The sequence below is a fragment of the Hermetia illucens genome, chromosome 4, assembly GCF_905115235.1.
Source record: "Hermetia illucens chromosome 4, iHerIll2.2.curated.20191125, whole genome shotgun sequence".
In the NCBI taxonomy this organism is placed as follows: domain Eukaryota; kingdom Metazoa; phylum Arthropoda; class Insecta; order Diptera; family Stratiomyidae; genus Hermetia; species Hermetia illucens.
The window spans coordinates 1,567,481-1,588,173 of NC_051852.1; the positions used below are offsets into that span (position 1 = coordinate 1,567,481).

General features: G+C 41.3%; 1 protein-coding gene across 2 annotated transcripts; it reads left to right on the top strand.

Annotated features, from left to right (window-relative positions):
• Positions 1 to 638: 638 nt before the first annotated feature.
• On the top strand, positions 639 to 20,381 carry LOC119655771 (sialin-like). Of its 2 annotated transcripts, XM_038061827.1 has the most exons (7): positions 639 to 1,244; positions 13,875 to 14,120; positions 18,888 to 19,343; positions 19,413 to 19,545; positions 19,609 to 19,850; positions 19,972 to 20,177; positions 20,273 to 20,381. In XM_038061827.1, the coding sequence occupies exons 1-6, from the start codon at positions 858 to 860 to the stop codon at positions 20,173 to 20,175; spliced, it is 1,668 nt and encodes a 555-aa protein (XP_037917755.1). In that variant the 5' UTR covers positions 639 to 857; the 3' UTR covers positions 20,176 to 20,177; positions 20,273 to 20,381. The 2 variants fall into 2 exon arrangements, with proteins under 2 accessions (XP_037917755.1, XP_037917754.1); XM_038061826.1 differs by having other exon boundaries at positions 19,972 to 20,381.
• The last annotated feature ends 312 nt before the right edge of the window (positions 20,382 to 20,693 follow it).

Sequence of the window (20,693 nt, forward strand, 5' to 3'; positions counted from 1 at the left end):
TGAATTGCATGTATTTCAGGAGTGAAAACAATTGCCAAGAATATGATGGGAAACAGAACTCGTCAAGTATCTTATCCAAAGCAGAGCAATTGATTTATGCCTGCTTTATCAGTTTGCGTACACAACGTCACTCTTTCATCAAACACCGAAGTAGTAAACGCTAATTACCTTGCTTTATGGAAGCACTTTGATCCCCTGAAATTACTACTTTAGGCATTTTTTATTCTTGCTCGAAGTTTATTTCAGGGTTAATTTTACCAAGTGAAATAGCCGCTTGTAAACTCGAGGGGGTTAGTAAAAAAGGATCCCTATCACAAGCGTTGATATCTACATTCACATTTGCATCTTTCTTTAGTGAACTTGGTACTCTTATATTCTATTGAACATTCTTTCATTTGGGTTTGGTTATCAACTGCTCATTTATCAGCACCTGCGTGATCTGACTTAATCGAAAAGAAGTCTCCTTAAAGGTTCCCAGATAGTGAACAATTGCCAGAATAATTTTATCTTGAAGAAGATTTCGTTGATAATACCGTATGACCAACCAATATTTGTTCATCGCAAGTATGGCGATAAAGCGCAAACTTCCATATTCTGAGATTATTTTCCGTTGTGCGGAGATGTAGTTTGAAATGATGTTGATTATTAGCCAGTCTTCACGGCAGTCGGGGGTTAGTGTTTGATATGGTTTAGTCTCAGATCTGATCTGGCTTTGGACGTACGGAAGAGGATTTGAGTTCTCGAATGGAGGTCCAGATTCTCTGTAGTCGTTTTAATTGTGATTTAGATCATTAGTGTTAGCTTGTAAATTATAGTTTGTCGATATTTGATAACCGTTTTACCTTACGATCGTCGTCATGGGAGATATTCAAGCGCGCACGGTTTTGTGGTACCTGGCTTTTGTTGGTTTTGCGGTCAACTATATGCTGCGGATCAATTTGAATATTACAATTGTTGATATGGTGCGTCAAACGAAATCAAGTTCATCGAGCAAAAGCCTCTCGGCGGAATGTTTTGATACATCCGTGAAAAGTCCAATTGTAAATCACTTACCAAACAATTGGACGGCCGTGGATTATATTAATGGGACAGATGTGTACGAAAGTTTAGAGAATATTTCTAATAAAAGTAGCATCTTCGGTACGATCATTTCAAATGCTTCAATCGAAATTGTTCCTGAAATGCAGAATAAAACCAAAGCGGAAAAATTTTCCTTGGAGAGGATGTTTTTCGAAATGTTCAATGTAAGTAAAGGTGTTAGCCTATTCACGAGAGAGTATTGTTGCTAAGGTTACAACCACTGGGTTTGATGGCGACTGTAGAATAATCCATAGGTGATGTATGTTAGAATATTTTTCGGGAGATGAATTTCGTAGTCCAAGGGTCTGAATAAAGCCACCATATCCGTAACTGATTCATCAAGTGCCAAACTCATTGATTTGAATGATAACGTATCAAATATCTTGAGCCTTGTGAATAGACAACAAAAAAATCGATCATTTCTTTCGTTTGTAATGATCCAATGATCCGTAGTAGTAAGCAATATACCGTATTGTGTCTGCTGTTATGAAAGAGTCCGCATTCCTTGGAGCTATCACGGGCGAGCGCCGAAACAACTCTTAAATGTATCAGTATTCTAGGGCTGATCGGGGTATTCAATACCAACGATTACTAGGTTTTTATTTTAACATCTTATGATCTTATGTTTTATACATCGTTTCGAAATGCGTTGAGATTAATAATTGCATCGTGGTACTTAGTATGCAAAGTAAGACCCCAATAACAATCTTTCATATCGCGTGTGAGAATTATACTACATAGTCCCAGTGAAGTTTGATAAATAAGTGGAGCCCGCTAGCCACATAGGCTATTGACACTTGCTCGCACATTCTCTTCCTCGAAATAAAAGAAATTTGTGTTAACCATGTGAAAGTTGAGGGCTTGAAAAAATGTTAAAATATCAAATGGGATTAACATCATCATCGGCATCTACGTTAGTAAGGAATTCCGTACATCCCGGCCTTGCGCCCGTTCGATATCCCTAAAAGCTTGTATGGCGTCTCACCCTGCGTCATCGATCCATTCCGGGTTGGATCATCTTCACAAATAGGGATTATGTGGCCAGTCCATCACAACCTATTGAGCCGAATTTCATCTACAAACGCACGATCGTGGCATTGCTCATAAATTTCGCCGTTATATAGGTCACATAGTCGTCTATCCTCCTTTAGGAGGCTTTTCCTCCAAAGCGGCAAATTTTCTTTGGAACAAATGAGTTTCCGGATTTTATCCATAGCCTGGCGGTCGTGGTATCGTTCATAAATTTCATCGTTATAGAGACTACGGAATCGTTCAGGCTAACGTAAGGGCTAAAAATTCTTCGGAGGAGTCTTCTCTGGAACGCGGCTGAAAGTTCTTAATTTTTTTTGCTAAGAACACAGGTCTTCTAGGAATACATGAGCACTTCATTGTTTTGTTCAGTAAGGGTTTGGACCCTATGATGAAACGTACCGAGTGAAACAATTTTTATAAGATGAAATCGGTTCTGTTGGCTGCCAACAATCTTGAGCCGATTTCATCATCGTAGATGTTATCGGTTGTGAATTTTGACTCTAAATAGGTGAAATTATTAACGGTCTCAAAGTTGTATTCAAGATCTCATCCCAATCGCCGCCCACTTCATATGGATAAAGGTAGACTGTTCATTTCGGGCTGTTCATCGCATAATGTCAATATCTTCAGCATAGGCCAGTAGTTGGGTGGACTTGAAGAGGATGTCTTTGGCATTAACATCAGCATTGCAGCTCACTTTTTCTAGGACCAGGTTAAGGAGGAAGCATGATAGGGCACTCCCTTGTCTTAGACCGTGGTTGATGTTGAATGGCTTCTTCTTGCTGCTTTTATCTGCCTCGCACGGTCAGGGTCAGCCTAGTCAGTTTTATCAATTTGGTGGGGATATCGAATTCTCTCATGGTCGCGTACACTTTTACCCTGGCTATGCTATTATAGACGGCCTTGAAGTCGATAAAAAGATTATGCAATTGCTAGCTATATTTCAACAGTTTTTCCATCACTTGCTGCACAGAGAAAAGCTGATCTGTTGCTGATTGTTGCCTGGAGTAAAGCCTCGTCCTCTCATATGGTGCTATCCAACCTAGCGGAGAATATTTTATAAATGGTACTCAGCAACGTGATACCTGGAACAGATAATACCACGTTACCAGTTGTCAGGCATTGATTCGCTGTCCCACACTTTGAGTGTCAGCTCTTCTTGCCTTCATTAATGGTCAGCCCAAAATTTCGAGCCAATCACTGCCTACTTGATCTGGAGCAGGCAGTTTATACATCTTCGGTTTTTCTTCTCATTATATCACTATCATTGTCAGCATAGGCCAGTAATTGTAGGTGCTTGAAGAAGATAGTGCCTCGCGTATTTACATGAGCATCACGGATTAATTTTTCTAAGGCCAGACTAAAAAGGAAGTATGATAGGACATCCCCTTACCTTAGGCCTTTGTTGATGGTGAAGGGTCTCGAAAGTGATCCTGCTGTGGCTCTGTATATTGGCCAGCCCCGCCAGTCTTATTAATTTACTTGGGAAATCGAACTTTCTCTTGATCTTTCATGGCCGTGTAAAGTGGGAAGTGATGGTGCAACCGATGACCATATCCTAAACATTTTTCAACACGTGCCGCAGAGAGAGAGAGTCTGATCTGGATCAGCAAGATAGTAGAGAACATTTTATGGATTGCAGTCTCTAGCGAAATATCTATAATTCCTGCACTGTGTGAAATACCCTTTTTATGTATGGGACAGATAATGCCTCGTCGCTAGTCATCATGGATGGATTTACTGTCCCAAACCTTGAGCATAACTTGATGAACTTCTGGTATAGTCGCCTCCAAATTAAGCAGTTCGGTTGTAATTCTATTAGCTTCTGGCAACTTATGGTTCTTAAGCTGCATTGCACGGACTGCTTCTTCTATGCTTGGCGGTGGCAGAATTTTTCCGTCGTCTTCAGCTGTTGGGACCTCCAACTGGGGGTCTTCATTACCGTATATTTGGACTACGTCTCGTAGGAAGAGTTTCTTCCTACAGCGCAGTCGCTTCATCTGCATTTGGGATGAGTTACACCAGAAAATAAAGCCGTAACCTGTAATGGATTTTATGATTTGTTTATAGCACATAATTTTGATATTATATGAAGTAGTGCCTGGGTAGAGCATAATGGGGCGAAAGGCGTCGAAGGCTGAGTTGGCTTTGATAAGGGTCTTTTTTTATGTGGGAAACATTGGATAGTTTGGAGTTCATAATGACTTCTAGGTACGTGGCATTATTGGTATTTGGGATGGGAGAGTTGTTAATCTGGAGTGAAATTTTTCTAATGTTCTGTATGGATTGCTTTGAAAGCTTGAGCCAGCCCCGGAAGACAATAGTTTGGCATATGTGTGGATTCAGGGTGAGTTTCCACTTAGCGAAATATGGTGCAGGTTGTTAAGACGGTGGTTGAGGTGGTATTCCCGAGCAAAATGTTTCTGGCCGAGGTGTAGATGATAAGGTCGTCTGCATTTGCAGGATTCTGATGGAGTTTTGAGACGAGGGTGATTTTGCTGTGAAGAGTGGGAAAAGGGTGGCGGAGAGAAATGAGTTTTGTGAGATTCCAACCGGGCAAGAATAGGGTGGAGAGATGGTTTCGAGTATGGTTACTTTTGTTGAGCGGTTATCTAGGAGGCTGAGTATTATCTAGCATAGAAGGGATAGGGAATGGTGTAATTTATGGACTAGTCCGTGCTGCCAGACTGAGTCGAAAGCCTCCTTAAGTTCGAGAAGGCATGCTCAGGTAGATGTTTTGTTATTGAGCCCCAGGATGTCCGTTTTTAGGACCAGAACGGGGTGCTCAACCAAATATGTAGGGCTATTTGCAAACTGGAAATCTGGTATAGAATTGTTGAAGTCAATTTGGTCGTTGATGAACGTTTTGAGAGTTCGCTCAACGACTTTTACTGGGAAAGAGACTATTGAGATTGATCGATAGCTGTTGAGTTGGGGTGGGTTTTCCTGTTTTTTGAGGGAGACTATTTGTGGGTATTCCCAGCTTGTAGGAAAGTGGGCATTCAGGATTGCAGTCATTTATAAGGAGGGACAGGAAAGGGACAATTGAATTGGCACATATATTAAGAACGACTATAGTTACGCGATCAAAACCAGTTGCCTTTTCCGTTGAGGGGGGGGGGCGGGTTGTTTTGAGGGAGGATAGTCGCTCTGACTAAAATTTTCCGAGAACAAGGCAGGTTTGCCTTACTTCACGGAAAGTGTCCGCATTTCGAACAGTCCTCGCTAAGCGTGAGTTGGTATGCTCTAAATATAGAATGCGGATTCTGGCTCTAATGGGTCGAAGTCGAGGACGTATGTGTCGGTTTTTAGGGTGTGGAACTGTGACGAGAATCAACTGCCTAAAGGTCTGCATCGATTGATATCTTGAATGATATTGTTTCTGCAGCCAAGGGTTCGTTGCAGGATTAGCTCATCGCATGAAGTTTGGATGACCTGCTCGACTGCATGTTCGATTGCGACGTTAGAAATTTTTTGGGAGATGTGAAGATATATATATATATTTTCTGCTTAGGTGCTGTTTGACGAGTTTCCAGTGGCCAGTAGTACAGAGAAGATGTTAAGATTTGGGATGATGGTTATGATAAAGAAGATTAGGAAGTGATCTAGATAGGAATGGTAACTGGAGCGAATGAAATGTTTCGGGCAGAGTAGGGATATGTGAGCCGCCTGAGGAGTTGGTGGCCATTGAAGTTAGGGTTTTGGTCGAGTGATGACTTTCAGATCCAACGGCGAGGGCCCAAGACTTGGCTACCTTACGTGGTTGAGAAAAATAAAGGGAGTTGAGTTTGGGGAGGTAGGAGGAATCAAAGATTTGGTTGGGGTAATAGTCAACTGCAGTGTATACCGTGATAGATATTGTATCTATGAATATGCGGATTGGATTTGAGGAAGTCCATTAGAGGGTAGTGTTGCGTAGATTCGAATCTATCGGAAATGAGCACTACGATTCCACCAGCGATAGTGGAGCCGGGTTGGAGCTACTGAAAGCGATCTTTTCAAAAGAGGTTGTAATTTGGGATTAGCGGGGATGAACTCTGGTCTCACAGAAGGAACACAACCTGCGGTTTGTGTTTCTTGAGAAAGAGAATTCAAAATCGTATCGCCGCGCTCTTCCGACTACCGAGCTAATATTTAGCTCAATAAATCTAAAGTACATTATTGGAAGTTAGAGAGTTGACCTTCATCGAAAATATTTCGAAAAGTTGCTGCATATTGATGTCGTTTTAGGAATAGGTAATGTTGCTGGATGAGATCATGATGGCGGGTCGGGCAGTAGAATTTGTAGGGGTGGGTTGGATACGCGTCGTCGAATGGTCCTGACTCTCGTCAACTGCTCCTCTGAGAAGATCAAATCGAAGGTAATGAACCAGCTATGGAGACTGCAGTTCTCGATTCTGGCTCTTGACTTTTTGATGAGAAAGTCATGGGGGAGCAGTTTCTGCAAGGTTGACTTAGTGACGGTGAAATCACTGGGGGATCGTCACTAACAAGAGGAGAGATTTTACTTACCTTGTCGAATCGGTTCTTGAATGCGGTGGTAGTGGCCGCAATGCTGCTGAGTGGGATGTGGGGGAATGTGTCAGGTTGATGCCGGGTAGCAGAAGAAGATGTTTAGCCTGGGGCTGGGTAGGTGCTTCGGTGGGCTGGTGTCGTCGCTTTCAGGGCACTGATACAATACTGCAGGTTTCGGATAATGACGTGGGGAGATTCCGCCTTCCACTCTTTTGTTCGCAGTTTGGTAGCGAGCACGCGTTTCGTTTTTTGACGAGCTCTAATTCTTGGGCGTATTAAACTTTCACCTCATCCTCTATACGTTGATTTTGAGAGGAGTTCGGCGATCATTTTAGAAAGCTGATTTGGAGTGGAATTTTGGTAGTAGTTTGCTACACCGATATGGAAATCAGAAGCCAAAGTCTCTACATTATTTTCCCCTGCTTTTGGGGGTTCATCCATTTTGCTTGTCGATAGAAGGGTACAATTCTACTTCATATTTGCCTATAGCAAGGTTGCTCTCGAAATGTTATACTTATTTGGTGTTCTTAGGCCTTCAAATATTAAACGGCATTCGTATAATAATTAATTAACTTTATAAGCATGTGATACTGATAAGTAGACAACCCGCTTTGGTAGTTATTATAATTTTGAACATACTATAAACGAAACCACAACAACGTTATTTTCCATTCACTGATCCAATCTATAAACCCGTATTACTAATGATTTATGATATTCGTAGTATTAATATTACTCATTTAGAAAAGGTAATCTATTATTGAAGCCATAGACTAAATTCTGAATGGATACGAACGGCACAATCTACTAAGTCTGGAGAATATTGTTTCTCAGGTGTTATTCTTTTTTAAATAATTATCATAAAAGTATCGTAAAGCTTCTGATCACCTTAACATTGTTTAAATGAATCTAATCGTAGCAATTTGCGAAGTATCAATGTACTCATCTAAGGTTCCCACATAATCTATGAATAAAATATTTCGAAAGCTTTGCATTAATGCTGGCGTTTTAACTTGTTACTTCAGTTCATTAGCATTTCAAAACTGAAGAGTGTATGCATATTTGATTAAAATAAGGTAGTTTTGCAGTAGCAGATAGACCGATATAAACAATTGGGCATAACATATTTCTAATTGTTGGTTTTCCCAAGAATCATAAATCGCCTCCCTATATTTGCCTTGCTTCCCAACATAAAAGATGGTTGTTAATATAAGCTTGACTTGAATGGATTAACTTAGGCTAGCACCACGCGCTGTGGGTTTGACCAATTATTGTTGCTTTCTTTGAATTGAGCAGTGTAGGTTCTGTAAGTTCTACAGAACCCGAAATGCGTCTATCTCTGCCAGCAAACTACTGAGAGAAGATGTATATACAATCAAAGTGTGGGTCATTGACAATCGAGAAAACAGCCTCGTGTAATAAGGCGGATGCAATAAATACATCATCATCATCATCAGCGGCGCAACAACCGGTATCCGGTCTAGGCCTGCCTTAATAAGGAACTCCAGACATCCCGGTTTTTCGCCGAGGTCCACCAATTCGATATCCCTAAAAGCTGTCTGGCCTCCTGGCCTACGCCATCGCTCCATCTTAGGCAGGGTCAGCCTCGCCTTCTTTTTCTACCATAGATATTGCCCTTATAGACTTTCCGGGTGGGATCATCCTCATCCATACGGATTAATTGACCCGCCCACCGCAACCTATTAAGCTTTAAGTTTTCATCGATTACCTGCGAACCTCTTTCGCCGCAACGCCATTAGGTAAAACTACCGCTAATTATGGTAGCCTTTGTTGAAATTCAATGCAACTCCCGACTAAACGACCAACTTAGACATGACTTAAGCCCCATATTCAATCTCTAGTTAAAGTCCAAGTACCTTATTTTTGGTGGCGACTTCAACTCTAGGCACACCTCCTGAGACGATACAGCAGATAATCGAAAAGAAGTAACCTCGATCCACAACGAGCATCCTTAAAGCAGCTTGAAATGATTTTACCGGGCCAGTCCATTTTTGACTATTTCCTGCTGTCTTGGGAATCAAGACACTTTCTGCAGGTGTAGTTATGTAAAATAAGGTCGGGCATGTTCGATTATTTTGCAGTTAAACTCACAGCAATGAGATTCCTAGCCCATATTAACTAGGACAAATTCAACTCAGATTTAGCTGCTAAACCTAAAAAACTTGACACTACGCACCACCTTACGAACATTTTGTGCACGTTAATTTATCTTTCCTTCGAGCTTTCGTCCTGATAAGTTAGTCAAAGCGGTCGTAGTTCTTGGCAAATACTACCACAGCCATCACTTAGATACTCTAGATACAATAGATCTAGATCAAAGAAGAACTAAACACCTGATGCCTAACACGGGCGGCACAACTGTGAGCAATAAAGTACTTAGCAATTAAATTTCATGAATTCGGAAGGTGTAACCCACATCTTGATCTCGCTATAACTTACTATTAGTAAAGCACGCGGTGCAGTTACTAGAATCTACTCAATTCTTGGAAAGAAGCACCGGAACTAAAGTGACTTTCTACAAAGCCTACGGGGGTTAGGCATATTAATTCGTAACGTGTTAATAGTAGTATAAAGGTAGAACAAACTCCGTAATGTTATTTACGTGGCATGCAGGTCCAAAGCCCAGGTGAATGATGAGGGTTTGAGGTAACGTATTTTGTGTTATCCTTAGTAAAACAAAAAAAAGCGTTGAGATCAGGGAAAGAGATAAATAAAGTATAGTTGAAGCTATTCCACTTATCTAATCTTCCCTGGTGACAGGTCCGCGACAGGCCGACCAAACAAATGCATCCTTCTTCTTTTTCTTCAGCCTTTGTCCCGTTCACAAGCGGGGTCGGCTCGTCGTGATCGGTTTCCAAAATTTGGCTCTATCGAATGCCTGATCTGGGTGCAATCTCGAGGCTTTTAAATCCCCATCCAGCGTATCAAGTCACCGTTGTTTCGGTCTGAATTTTGGTCGTTTACCATCGACTTTGATGTTCAGACTAATCTTGGCAAGTAAATTCTTGTTAGCACTAATTGCGTGACTATACCATCGAAGATGCCTCTTTCGCAATTTTTCCACGATCGACCCAACCCCATAACGATCGCGGATATCCTCACTTCGGATGTGATCAAAACGTGTCACGCTACTTGTCCAACGCAACATCTTCGTCTCCATTACCACAAGACGCCGTTCATTGTCTTTTATAGGTGGCCAACACTCAGAACCATAGAGAGCCACAGGACGGACGACATTGCAAATGCATCCAATGTCATTAAAAACAAAATGACAGTGTTGAGTCATAAGCTTTGGAAAAATGTTAGGGCATTTACCTTAGTCGACGCGGCAGGACAAGCCTCGGTCCTGTCAAAAAATGAGCAAGGGTTTTTGACACAGAATTGCGTTAGAACGTAAGTAAATTAGTCTGAGAAAATCAAACACGTGTCTGCACGCTAAATATTGGCACCCTCACTGGAAAGACTGAAGAGAAAAGGCGCATTATATCTGCGCTCTACAAGAAACCTGATGGTCTGGTGTCAAAGGCTGCGACATAGAACGATAACGCAGTAGAAATGGCTATAAGTTTCTCTATTTTGGTAGCCCACACACTCAATACGGTGTTGGCATTGCCATCTCAGAGTTTTTAAAATAGTTTTTGGAAATCCTAAGTATTGCGAGCATAATTTTCTAAATAGCATTTCCTTTGAAAATAAAATTATTATGATCGATGTATTACGCAAAGTACATTCAAGCAAAGAAAATTGTAGAGAGAGTCAGGTAGACCACGCAGTCATAATTGCCACCGATAACAAAAAAGTTAAGCTAGCTAAGCGAAACTTAGCGAATCTCAGCTGTCATGGGTGTATGTGTTTGTTATGCTGCTGTAGGATTATCATTTAGGTAGCATTAAGTATTAAGAAACATCATTTCACAAAATTAAAATGCGAAAGAAAATAACAAGAATTCATTATACTTCACAAAGGAGTAAATAGGAGGAATACAAACTAACCCCCAAGTCGATCACTGATTCTATCACAAAAATTCAGATACGGTAGCAATTCAATTTTTCCCATTCCGCTGAGTAAATCCTTGCAATTTCACCCTTCAGATTGATGGATGGATGCCAAATGCTGACTCAAGTACAACCATTGCCGCTCCAGAGCCTTGGCCAGCCAGTTTGTCAGTCTCCAATGTTGGAATGTTCCATTTAGTCACAAATATTCTTCTACTGACAATGAAATAACATAGATCTCTCCCCAAAGCAATCTGCAGGATTATTCCTGGATATGATGCTTCCACGTTAGCTTTAAGCCAAAATATGTTCCTAAATACTTGACTGTTTGTACCAGCTGGATTTCCACCCCTCATAAGATGGGTAGCGTGTAGCTGTCCTTAACATCTATAGTGAACGTAACTAGTCCACTCTTCTTACGCAGTATACTTTTGCAAGGAACCGCTTCAACTGAATTAGATTTTGACTATGGTATTTAACCCTTCTTTGGAGTATTCAATGAGCTGGTCTCTTCGAGAGCTTCTCTCATACTATAATAGTTCTAATCATTTGGGTTGTTTTCTCAATTTCAGCAGTGGATTTGATGCGCTTTCCAGGGATCGTAACTTGGCTGCTCAGTTCTGTTTTGTACGTCGCCCAATCTGTCTGTCGAAATGGTGCGGTTAGAGATGAATTCATGCCCATTACGAAATCAATGCAGCTGTGATCTGAAAGCGGGATCTTATTTGATACTCCCCACTCTCCTCGTTAACAAGGCTAGGTTGGAGGTTTTTTGAAACCACCATTGGCGTACAAAAGGTTAGCGTGCCGGAAGTTTAAGTTCCTTGTTTTCCCATCATGTATGAGATATATACATTTCCTGCAGCTACTATTACGACGACTGATTAGTGCGGTGACCGCTTCATAATGCTAGAAACTTATATTTGGGAGGTACTGCAGCGCATTTACGCTTCAGAAGACCCGGCGGAGCTTTTGTTCGTGAAACTTCTCAATATCCGGTTTAGGAATGCCGGCAATAAGGAACGTTCTCGACCTATCAGTTCTCTCTTGATTTCCTGCCTAGGGTCATCCACGCAGTACTGTTGAGGTTATTCTGGACAGTAAGTTGTTTCTTAGCCCCAGCGCTATTATGCTCCTCATCTGGGAGCCAGAGAAAACACTTTTTGATCGCAGGTAGCTCAGTGGCCCTCTTCAGGGTTACTCGCGCACCTGCCCACACATCGTTGACGATGTAGCAGTCGTTCGGACTTTGTCGCCAAACTGTAGCCGGAACATTTTACGGTATGCATCTACTGACTCAAAGTAAAATTTGAGTAGTCCTTAGATTTAAAAAGAGGAAAATTATTGACTTCATACAAGACCCATCCATCGGCTACGATAGTCTTGACTGTAAATGTAGACTTAGCTGATGCCAGCTGAGCCCTCTTTATTGTTTTTTGGACTGAGGAGTTCGGATCGCCTTCGGATTGTCCTGAGCCACAGATACCATGGACGGTCCTTTCCCCTCTACCTTGGCACAACCCGGGGGTTGAAGTTTGCCCGAAGGTAGTTTTTTGCCTACAGACAGATTTATGCGTAAGGGAGGTAGTGCCAACTTGAGCCTGAGGTTAGGAGTGCTGGCAGAAAATGCCTACTTCGGCTCGTCCGTTAAGGCTTGGGTCAAAATTGGGTTGGTCTCCAATTCAATCAGTGAAGAACTCATGGTTGGATCATTACTCTCGAAATTTAATTTTGATTTTCTTACCAATTTATCATAATTGGCTGCCATAGCCTTTATTTTTTCTCAAGACAAGGCTAGTTGGAACCCAGAGTTCACCGCTCATGGTGATATCTTAACTCCTGTGATTGTCATCCGTCGGCACGGTAGACACTCTTTGGCTTGGAATTTTGACTACCGTTTAGCTTCATGTTTCACCTTTTGTTTCCTATCTGGTTTCCTAGATCATCTTCCTTTCTGAACTCCCTCATCCCAACAAGGTGGGTAATGGTCGAGGGATGATGATAAGGGTAAATAAAATATGTTTAAAAAAGATTTTTTTGAGTAGAGAAAGTCATCCACGACGTTGAAAAGGGGTCCGAGGAGTTAAAGTTAAACGTACCTAGAAGTGTAGGCGTCGATTCTCTGCTGTGCTTAAAGGGCATGAGTTCATTAACATTAAGGAAATCTGGGTCAAGTGAAGCTTACCTTGGGTTTTTTTATGGGAATTAGCCTTTATTCGAATTCTACTTTCCCCTTTTCTTACTTGTATCGACTGTGTAGTGGTTAAGGTTATTGAGCCTCAGCTACTTGGTCTCCTGCCCGGGTTCAAATTTTAGTTTCGGTTATATGTATATATTTCCTGTTTGTTGTGCTGCTGGAAGCTATACTATATAATACTTGTACAATATTGTGTGTGCTGCTAAGGATAATGAAGCATTTACTTGTAAAAAGTAAAAATGAAGTGTCGTGACAGTTCAGTGGTTACAGGACTAGGCTGTCTTACAGAAGGTTTTGGTTAAAATCTTAAAGGAGTAAATAGAAGGCATAGATTCTCGGTAAACTTCAGTTCCAACAAATGTACTGCTGAATCTACTGGCGTCCTAGACTATTTATCACTCTAATGGATGGAGAAGATATTAGCGTCGTGTGTTTTGCCATGCAAGTTTCGCATCTAATCATCCATTCAACTCCGCTCCTGAGAGTATTCAGAAAAATATTTCTATAAATCTTTCCAAAAATAAAGAACATTTGTATATCGTTTCGAAAAACCGCAATATCGTGTTTACTAGACAGTTGACAGACGTGATACATATTTGATATATGTAAATATTTGAAGACGACGCAATCTCTCAAAAAACACCTTTATCTATTGATTTATAACGTGAAATTGTACCAAACGTTTATTATCTCAATTCAAAATTTTGTCATTCCCATGACAAACCTCTGGATTCGACTAGAAGTAATATCACATCACAAGTGTATGCTATTCATAGTCTCCTACTTACAGATAAATCTTAACCGAAAAGATTCAAGAAAGAGAAATAATTAAAATGCAAATAAAACTAGACCTTAAGCGAAAAATAGAACAAACAGATTAGAGCGTGTGCTTGATTTTCACTTTGAAAAATAATTTATGGCACAGACTTTTGATTACTTGAAGTATTTAGATAAATTACTCTAATTCCATAAGTTATTGCTATCCTCAACCTAATTATCCATTGTTTGTCCTTTTCTCATTTCATTTGCATCAGATCGACTATGACAAACAGGGCTTCAGCTGGAATGAATATCAACAAGGACTCGTTCTTGGCTCATATTATTGGCTTCATTGGGCGACACAGATACCAGGTGGGATCCTGGCCAAGAAATACGGAACGAAGTTAGTATTTGGTTTATCAAATGTCGTAGGAAGTTGGCTGTGCTTTTTACTTCCATTGGCCTCTTATTGGGACTACAGGGTTTTGATAGTGCTTCGAGTATTTCAAGGAATGGTTGTGGTAAGTATTATTTATGATTTTTTAGGAACCAGTATCTTAGGAGTAAGAAGTTAATTTGGAAGAGTAATCTTCTTTTTTTTAATTTTATTTCGCAAAATTTGGTTACTTTTTAACTTTTGGGTATCATTCCGTCTAATGCATAGATGAGGCATTGAAATACCTTTTTTTCGAGTAGGGTAGGTGGATGCATTTGGAGTGTTGGACTCCCGCAACGGTAAGTCTTCGGACTACCAATTAAAAATTTCCCCATCGTCGGAGAGCTAGACTGGAACCGTCTGCCACATTACTTCTGGCTAGTCACAGAACTCTCCCTCCTTGCGGAGCCTTCAAATCAGGGAGTTCCTTTCACCAACGGAAGGGAAGAGGAGGAAGGGAACTTTCAGTTCAAGGAACCCCCTGCCATTCGGCTCCACCACCGGTCGAGTAATACGCAACATGGCTCTACCTGTCAGCACTCCTCAGCATCTCCTCTGCAATGTTGTCTGGAGAAAGATCCCCTGTGTTTAAATATAGCTGCTGACAAAACCCATCCCACCTTCTACAAGAAAAAAAACTGTGACGGGCGTAGTCCACAACTTCATTGCAAAACACATAATCCGGAGATTGTGCCTTCCCTTTGCAAGTAAGACTGACAATGTCCATGCCCACTTAAGAACTGGGTCAGGAAATAGTCAGTCTCACTATGCTTCCGATTCAGCCACGGACCTACTCGTAAGTTGCTGATGAGCTGCATAGTCCACCTACCTCTAGTTTCATTTTGCCAAGAGAGTTTCCACTCGTCTAGGGCGCGTTACCGCTCTTTACGAGTAACCACCTCCTTTATGCTTGTATATGGCTTGACGCTCATTAGCAAGAAGGGCAACGGGGTCAGTCCCGCGATCACCATCACGGCCCGTTCAGAGACCGTGCGGTATGTTAGACGCCACCCGTTTCTGTATTTGTAAGAGACGCTTACGATATACCTCCTTGCCAAGAGCATCAGCCCATACCTCTGCACCGTAGAGCAGGATAGACTGCGTTGAACTTATCAGGAGACGTTACCTGCTAGAGGTAACGTCCAGCGGGAACCGGAAGTTTCCCGACTTGTTGCTATTAGACGCCATGAAAACATCATCTGCATAAAGCGGTGGCTGCTGGACGTTCGATGTCTCGTCTGACAGTGTCCATACAAAGAACAAAGAGGATTGGTGAGGCGCCCTCTCCTTCTATAGTGAACACATAGAACAAAGATACGAGGCGGTTTTGACACATACGAGACAGAGCAATTCAACCCAGCCCGCTAGCAGTAGCAGTGTTGTCGTAGAGCATACCAGATGAGTGCGTCTGGTACATGGTCAGTCGTTCTATCTTCCTGAATGATCTGATTCCAGAGTTTAATTTTAGGCTAAAGTATTTATAAAATTTGTACTCATGTGCGTTGCCATTGAATTATGTAGATCGAGTGCGAATGATTTGTTAGCTGGTTGCTCTCGTGAAACTCTCAAAACCATTTCATGAATTGCGTCATAATTTATCCAATCAAGAATTAAACTCCAACGTTACAATGTTAAAGAGGCGAAAGAGTACATTCAAGAGGGTTCAAGAGTATCTTCTTAGTGACTTGGGTTTAAGTAACATTTCCCAGTCGATAGACCTTATGGTTACTTTATGTGCGTAGGTCCGTTTTGCCTGATGACCTGAGCTAAACTAGGGATCCAAGGCCATTCAGCAGAATCTATTATTTTTGAGTCATAGACAGTTGAGGGTTTTCTGAACTTGGACTATCGGGCGGACAAACGACCTTGCCGATGGCCAAAGATTATCCTAGTTGACGGAAGTTGACCTAAAGGACAAATCTAAAAATGGTTCCGAAATTTACTATGAAGGTCCGCCGCAAATACTGAAGCTCCACTGAAGCATTCTGTCCACATGCGCTTGCACCCCACGGTGTTAGACAGGCTTGGGTTTGATGCGCAGGGTCGCGCCGTAACCAGAAATACAAAAAAAAAGGAAATACTCCTGTAACCTAGTTGAAAACACACACGCCAAATTAAAAATAAAAAAAGCGCTCGACCGCTCTCGTGGAGCTGCAAAATTCAGGACCTGAGTGCTCCGACTAATGTCTTCCTTGCCTCAGATTTGAAATTCTCGCCCTTTTTTAACATCACAAGCTCTATAATTGAGGATGCCCCATAGGTTTACTGTATTTGTGGGGGGGGGGGGGGGGGAAAGAAGTATTCAACCGTGGACTGGTTAATTATATCTATTTTTTCGATTATTTAAATTATTACCTTCTTATAATTATTTAAATTATTTTTGGTTTATTTTTTTTTATATTGCGTTACATAATTTATATATTTGCTAAATTTGCTTCTTATTACTTTCTGCTCCTTGGAAGTTTTGTTACTTTCTTTCGCCTTTATCGCTCCACAGTGCGTTTTTTTTTAAGGTTTTGTGGAGCACAAAACTTTATTTGAATAGATTCGATGCCTACATGTCCTTCTGTCCGTCTGTCTGTCTGTCATATCCGAATAATTCTGAAACGGCTGGACCGATTGTTATGAAATTCGGTGAAAACACGCGGTCCGTAAATCCCTTTACATGTAGCGTTTGTTTGTGTTGAGTTTAAGGAGGGGGGGGGGGGGGGCTCTTTATACATGCGAAAGGGGGTTGCAAAAATTTTTTCCTGCAGAATATGACCATGTGGGTTATTAAATGAAAGGGTTCAATTGATACTTTTCGACACGTGTCCCATATTTGATATCGGCTCAAAATATGACTCCCAAAAAGTGTAACAGGTCCCTTTCTCAGAACCTACCCAACCGAAAAATCTGAAAAAAAAAAACAGTGGTGCATCTCTACGAAATCTAGGTCTCAAAATACATCCCGTTTCGATAGTTAATAATAGCAGGTGAGGCAGCCTCTGATGAGTTGCCTCTGCCGTGGATGAAACCGTCAGTTAACTTGAGTGTCTAACCTAAAAAAGAAGATTCTGTAGACTACAAGCAAGTAAGTTCCTTTCCAAGTGGTCCGGTCCGTCTTCAAGTGGGACTCAGAACCCCCAGCATCCTTAACAAAAAAAAAATCACTTCGGCCTCGTTTAGGTCTGAACTTACGAGGGATTTCACTTCAATATAATTCTCACTCATGTCGTATTTGCGATTATATATAAATGGAGCGATTACCACCTGTCGCTACTTTCGGTCACGCTGATCCCAGGGCAGAGGTGAGGCTGTAAAATGTACGTATATCTTGCAGTTTGAAAAAAATATGAAGGAATATATTGAGTTTTTAGCCATATACGAATGAAAAAATGTGCTTAGAAGCTTCTCACATAAGATAAACACAAAACCATTATACCCGCAGCACTACCTTCCAGTATTCCAACTTTTTTTGCGCTTTCTTTTATTTTATTTTTACATTTCTCCTGTTGTAACTGTCAAAGTAAGAAAACGTCCAGAAAGGACTTAAAGGTTCAGGTCGAGACGAATGGGGACTAGTGGCCTGGGTGTCGACCCATTATAAGGAGGCACCCCCAACACAGCGTTGATCTACTGCGACTTAAGATAATTTGACCTACCCTCAGACCGGAGACACGCAACGAATGTTCTTTAGTACACCTTCACTGAGCAGAGGACCTTCAATGTGACGCCCGTATTACTATCATTTTCTTGTTTGGAGGTTCAGCTGATGTCTAGGCTACTTTTTTGTTAGTGAGTTTTGGACGAAGAATAACGGTCGCCCGATCTCAACAGCCCGCCAGTGATAGAATGACCTACAACTCCTGTTTCACTATTATCTAAGTTACCTCCGTTGACCCTCCCTGCTAATTGAACAGTACGTTATCAAGGTACGCTACCCTCCGACGAAGTGACCAATAGTTTGAACTTTTGGGGTCTAACATATAATGGATTGGAGGGGTTGCTGCCCATTGACAAGTTCCTTTTCAGGGTCGAAACCTCCACATTTACTCTGCAAAGGGATTTTTTTCTGTTGGTGAAGCATGCCTGTATGCTCTTCTCGGAGGACGCTGTTGACTGGTACTGGGAATATCGACAGTTGAGGCCCTCTTCGGGATCAATTTTGTAACCGCAGTTGGACCCAACGAGATTGTGATTTCTTTGTTGATTTTTACCGGAACGTACCAAAGCTAGTGTCCCGGTTGCAGCAATCATCTTAAGAACCGGAATTGGTGGAAACCTTGCGTCGAAGCCTGCGACCTGAAGTAATGCTAATACTATTTTGCGTTCACACCTCCACGGTTCGGAGGTTACATGGATGGGTGAAACAATTTGAAAGTCAGCAGGACCATTTGGTTGCTAGTAAGTTCGCGTGAACGACGGATCGAAAACACAAGGTGTTGGAACTAGACGTCGACCACACCCTCTCTGGAATAGTCGACCGTAAACTTTAAAGGAGTTTCAATATTTGCGGGCGGACTTCATGATCAATCACTGCATATTTTAGGTTCTTGGGTGAGGGTTACCTTCTAGGTTAACTTTGGACAACTAGGAAGTCTACGCCCAATTCACTAAGACATTACAAAATGTCCTAAAAATAGTTCGAAATATGTCAAATTTACAGAAATTGTTGGGTCCTTTATTTTACTGCGTTAGCTTTTCTCTTCAAAATTGTGCAAAGATGTCACCGGATTTGTGCTATTAGCATCAATATTTAAAATTTCATGAGTATTTTACCAGAGCTGATCGATTCAGGACTTCTTCTTTAACCTTCTGCTACTCTCCCAATCATGGCTGTCCTTTTAATTTATGAAACATATTCTACTAGGGACTTGCTTGGCCTGCAATGCATCATTTAACAGGACAATGGATTCCGCCGAACGAAAGAAGTAAATTCGTTACAGCATATTTGGGTAGCTCGGTAGGAATAGCTGTTTTCTATCCAGTCTTTGGCTACATCATCGCTTGGTCATCATGGGAATTGGTATTCCATGTATGTGGTATCATCGGCACTATCTGGTACTTGGGTTGGCTTGTATACGTTTTTGATTCGCCAGCAAAACATCCAAGGATAAGCAGCGATGAACGAAATTATATTGAAAAGGCGCTAGGATCGTCGGTGAATAGTGGCGAAAAAAATCCAACCCCGTGGAAAGAAATCTTAACATCGAGGGCGGTATGGATGAATGTTGTGGCACAATGGGGCGGTATTTGGGGGCTGTTTACTCTTATGACACAGGCGCCAACTTATTTTAAACTAATTCATGGCTGGAACATTCATATGGTAAATATGATGGCACAAATGGAAATTGGGGAAATTTAGGAGTGTATCTTTATCTTTATCGTTTTGCAGACTGGAATACTGTCAGGACTTCCCCATGTTATGCGCATGGCGTTTGCATATGTTTTTTCCCTTCTTGGAGACTATTTACTTCGGTCAGAGAAGTTGTCGAGGACGAATGTTCGCAAGCTGGCTACATTCATGTGTAAGTCTTTCACTGCTAACTGGTACGAAACCATCTCCTGATGTTTTTCCTTTTCTTTTACAGGTTGCATAGTGAAGGGAGTCTTTGTGCTTGCTTTAGCCTATTCAGGATGTAATTCTTTAGCTGCAATAGTGTTTTTAACATTAGCTACGGCGGTCCATGGTGCTGTGTCCACCGGACCATTGGCCAGTGTTGTGGACATAAGTCCAAATCATGCTGGTATTGTCCTTGGCATAAGCGGCATGATAGGAGTCATTCCCGGTTTTATATCACCGGCAATTGTGGGAATTCTAACTTTAGGAAATGTAAGTCGTTCAGGCTGGTGGAAGCTAATTTCAAGCAAGGATTATTTGGAAAAGCTACCAGCCGATAGATTGGAATTATATTCTTAACAGTTTTAACCTTCGGAGCCACCTTTTCTTGCAGCAAACTGTAACTAGCTGGAAATATGTGTTTCTAATATCATCGGGAATGTTACTCGCTTCCGGCATACTTTATGTACTATTCAGTGAGTCGAACTTACAGAGTTGGAATAGTCCTAAGAAGTCAGAAGATAAGGAGAGGGAAATGCAACCTCTTAATGGAGATAAGGAGAAAGAAGCTGCCACGGAGCCGTTGATGAAGAGTTAACAGCCAGCGTAGATATATCTTTTTGTAAATATCTATAGCACTTGTATTCGTTAAAATTTAACTACGAGCAGTAATAGCAATTTAAGTGCTAAATTATGATTACGGATGCTTTTATAAGATATTTTGATTCTAGTCCAGTATTTGTTCAAATTGTTTTCGTTGTTTTAAGTGTTAAATTTAAACAACCTCTTTAAATTACATGAACCGTAAAAATATCTAGTTATTTATTTATTTATTTAATTTAACGGACAACAAACAGAGTAAATTTCAATTAATTATTGTCCTCAGGAGGAGGAGAAAGCAAAAAACTTATCCTACGTTTAAAACTACTTAAAGTAGAGAAGTTCAAAGGACCAAGCTGTTCTGCGTTATAATAAGACTTCGAGCTCTGCGAAGGGCACGTTGAAAATGTCTGCGTTACGTGTGCTATAAGACACAGGACGGCAGGTGATCTCGTCAGCGGCGGAGCAGTCCATCAGACCCGAGAAAAGTTTAAAGAATGTGCATAGATCCAGATA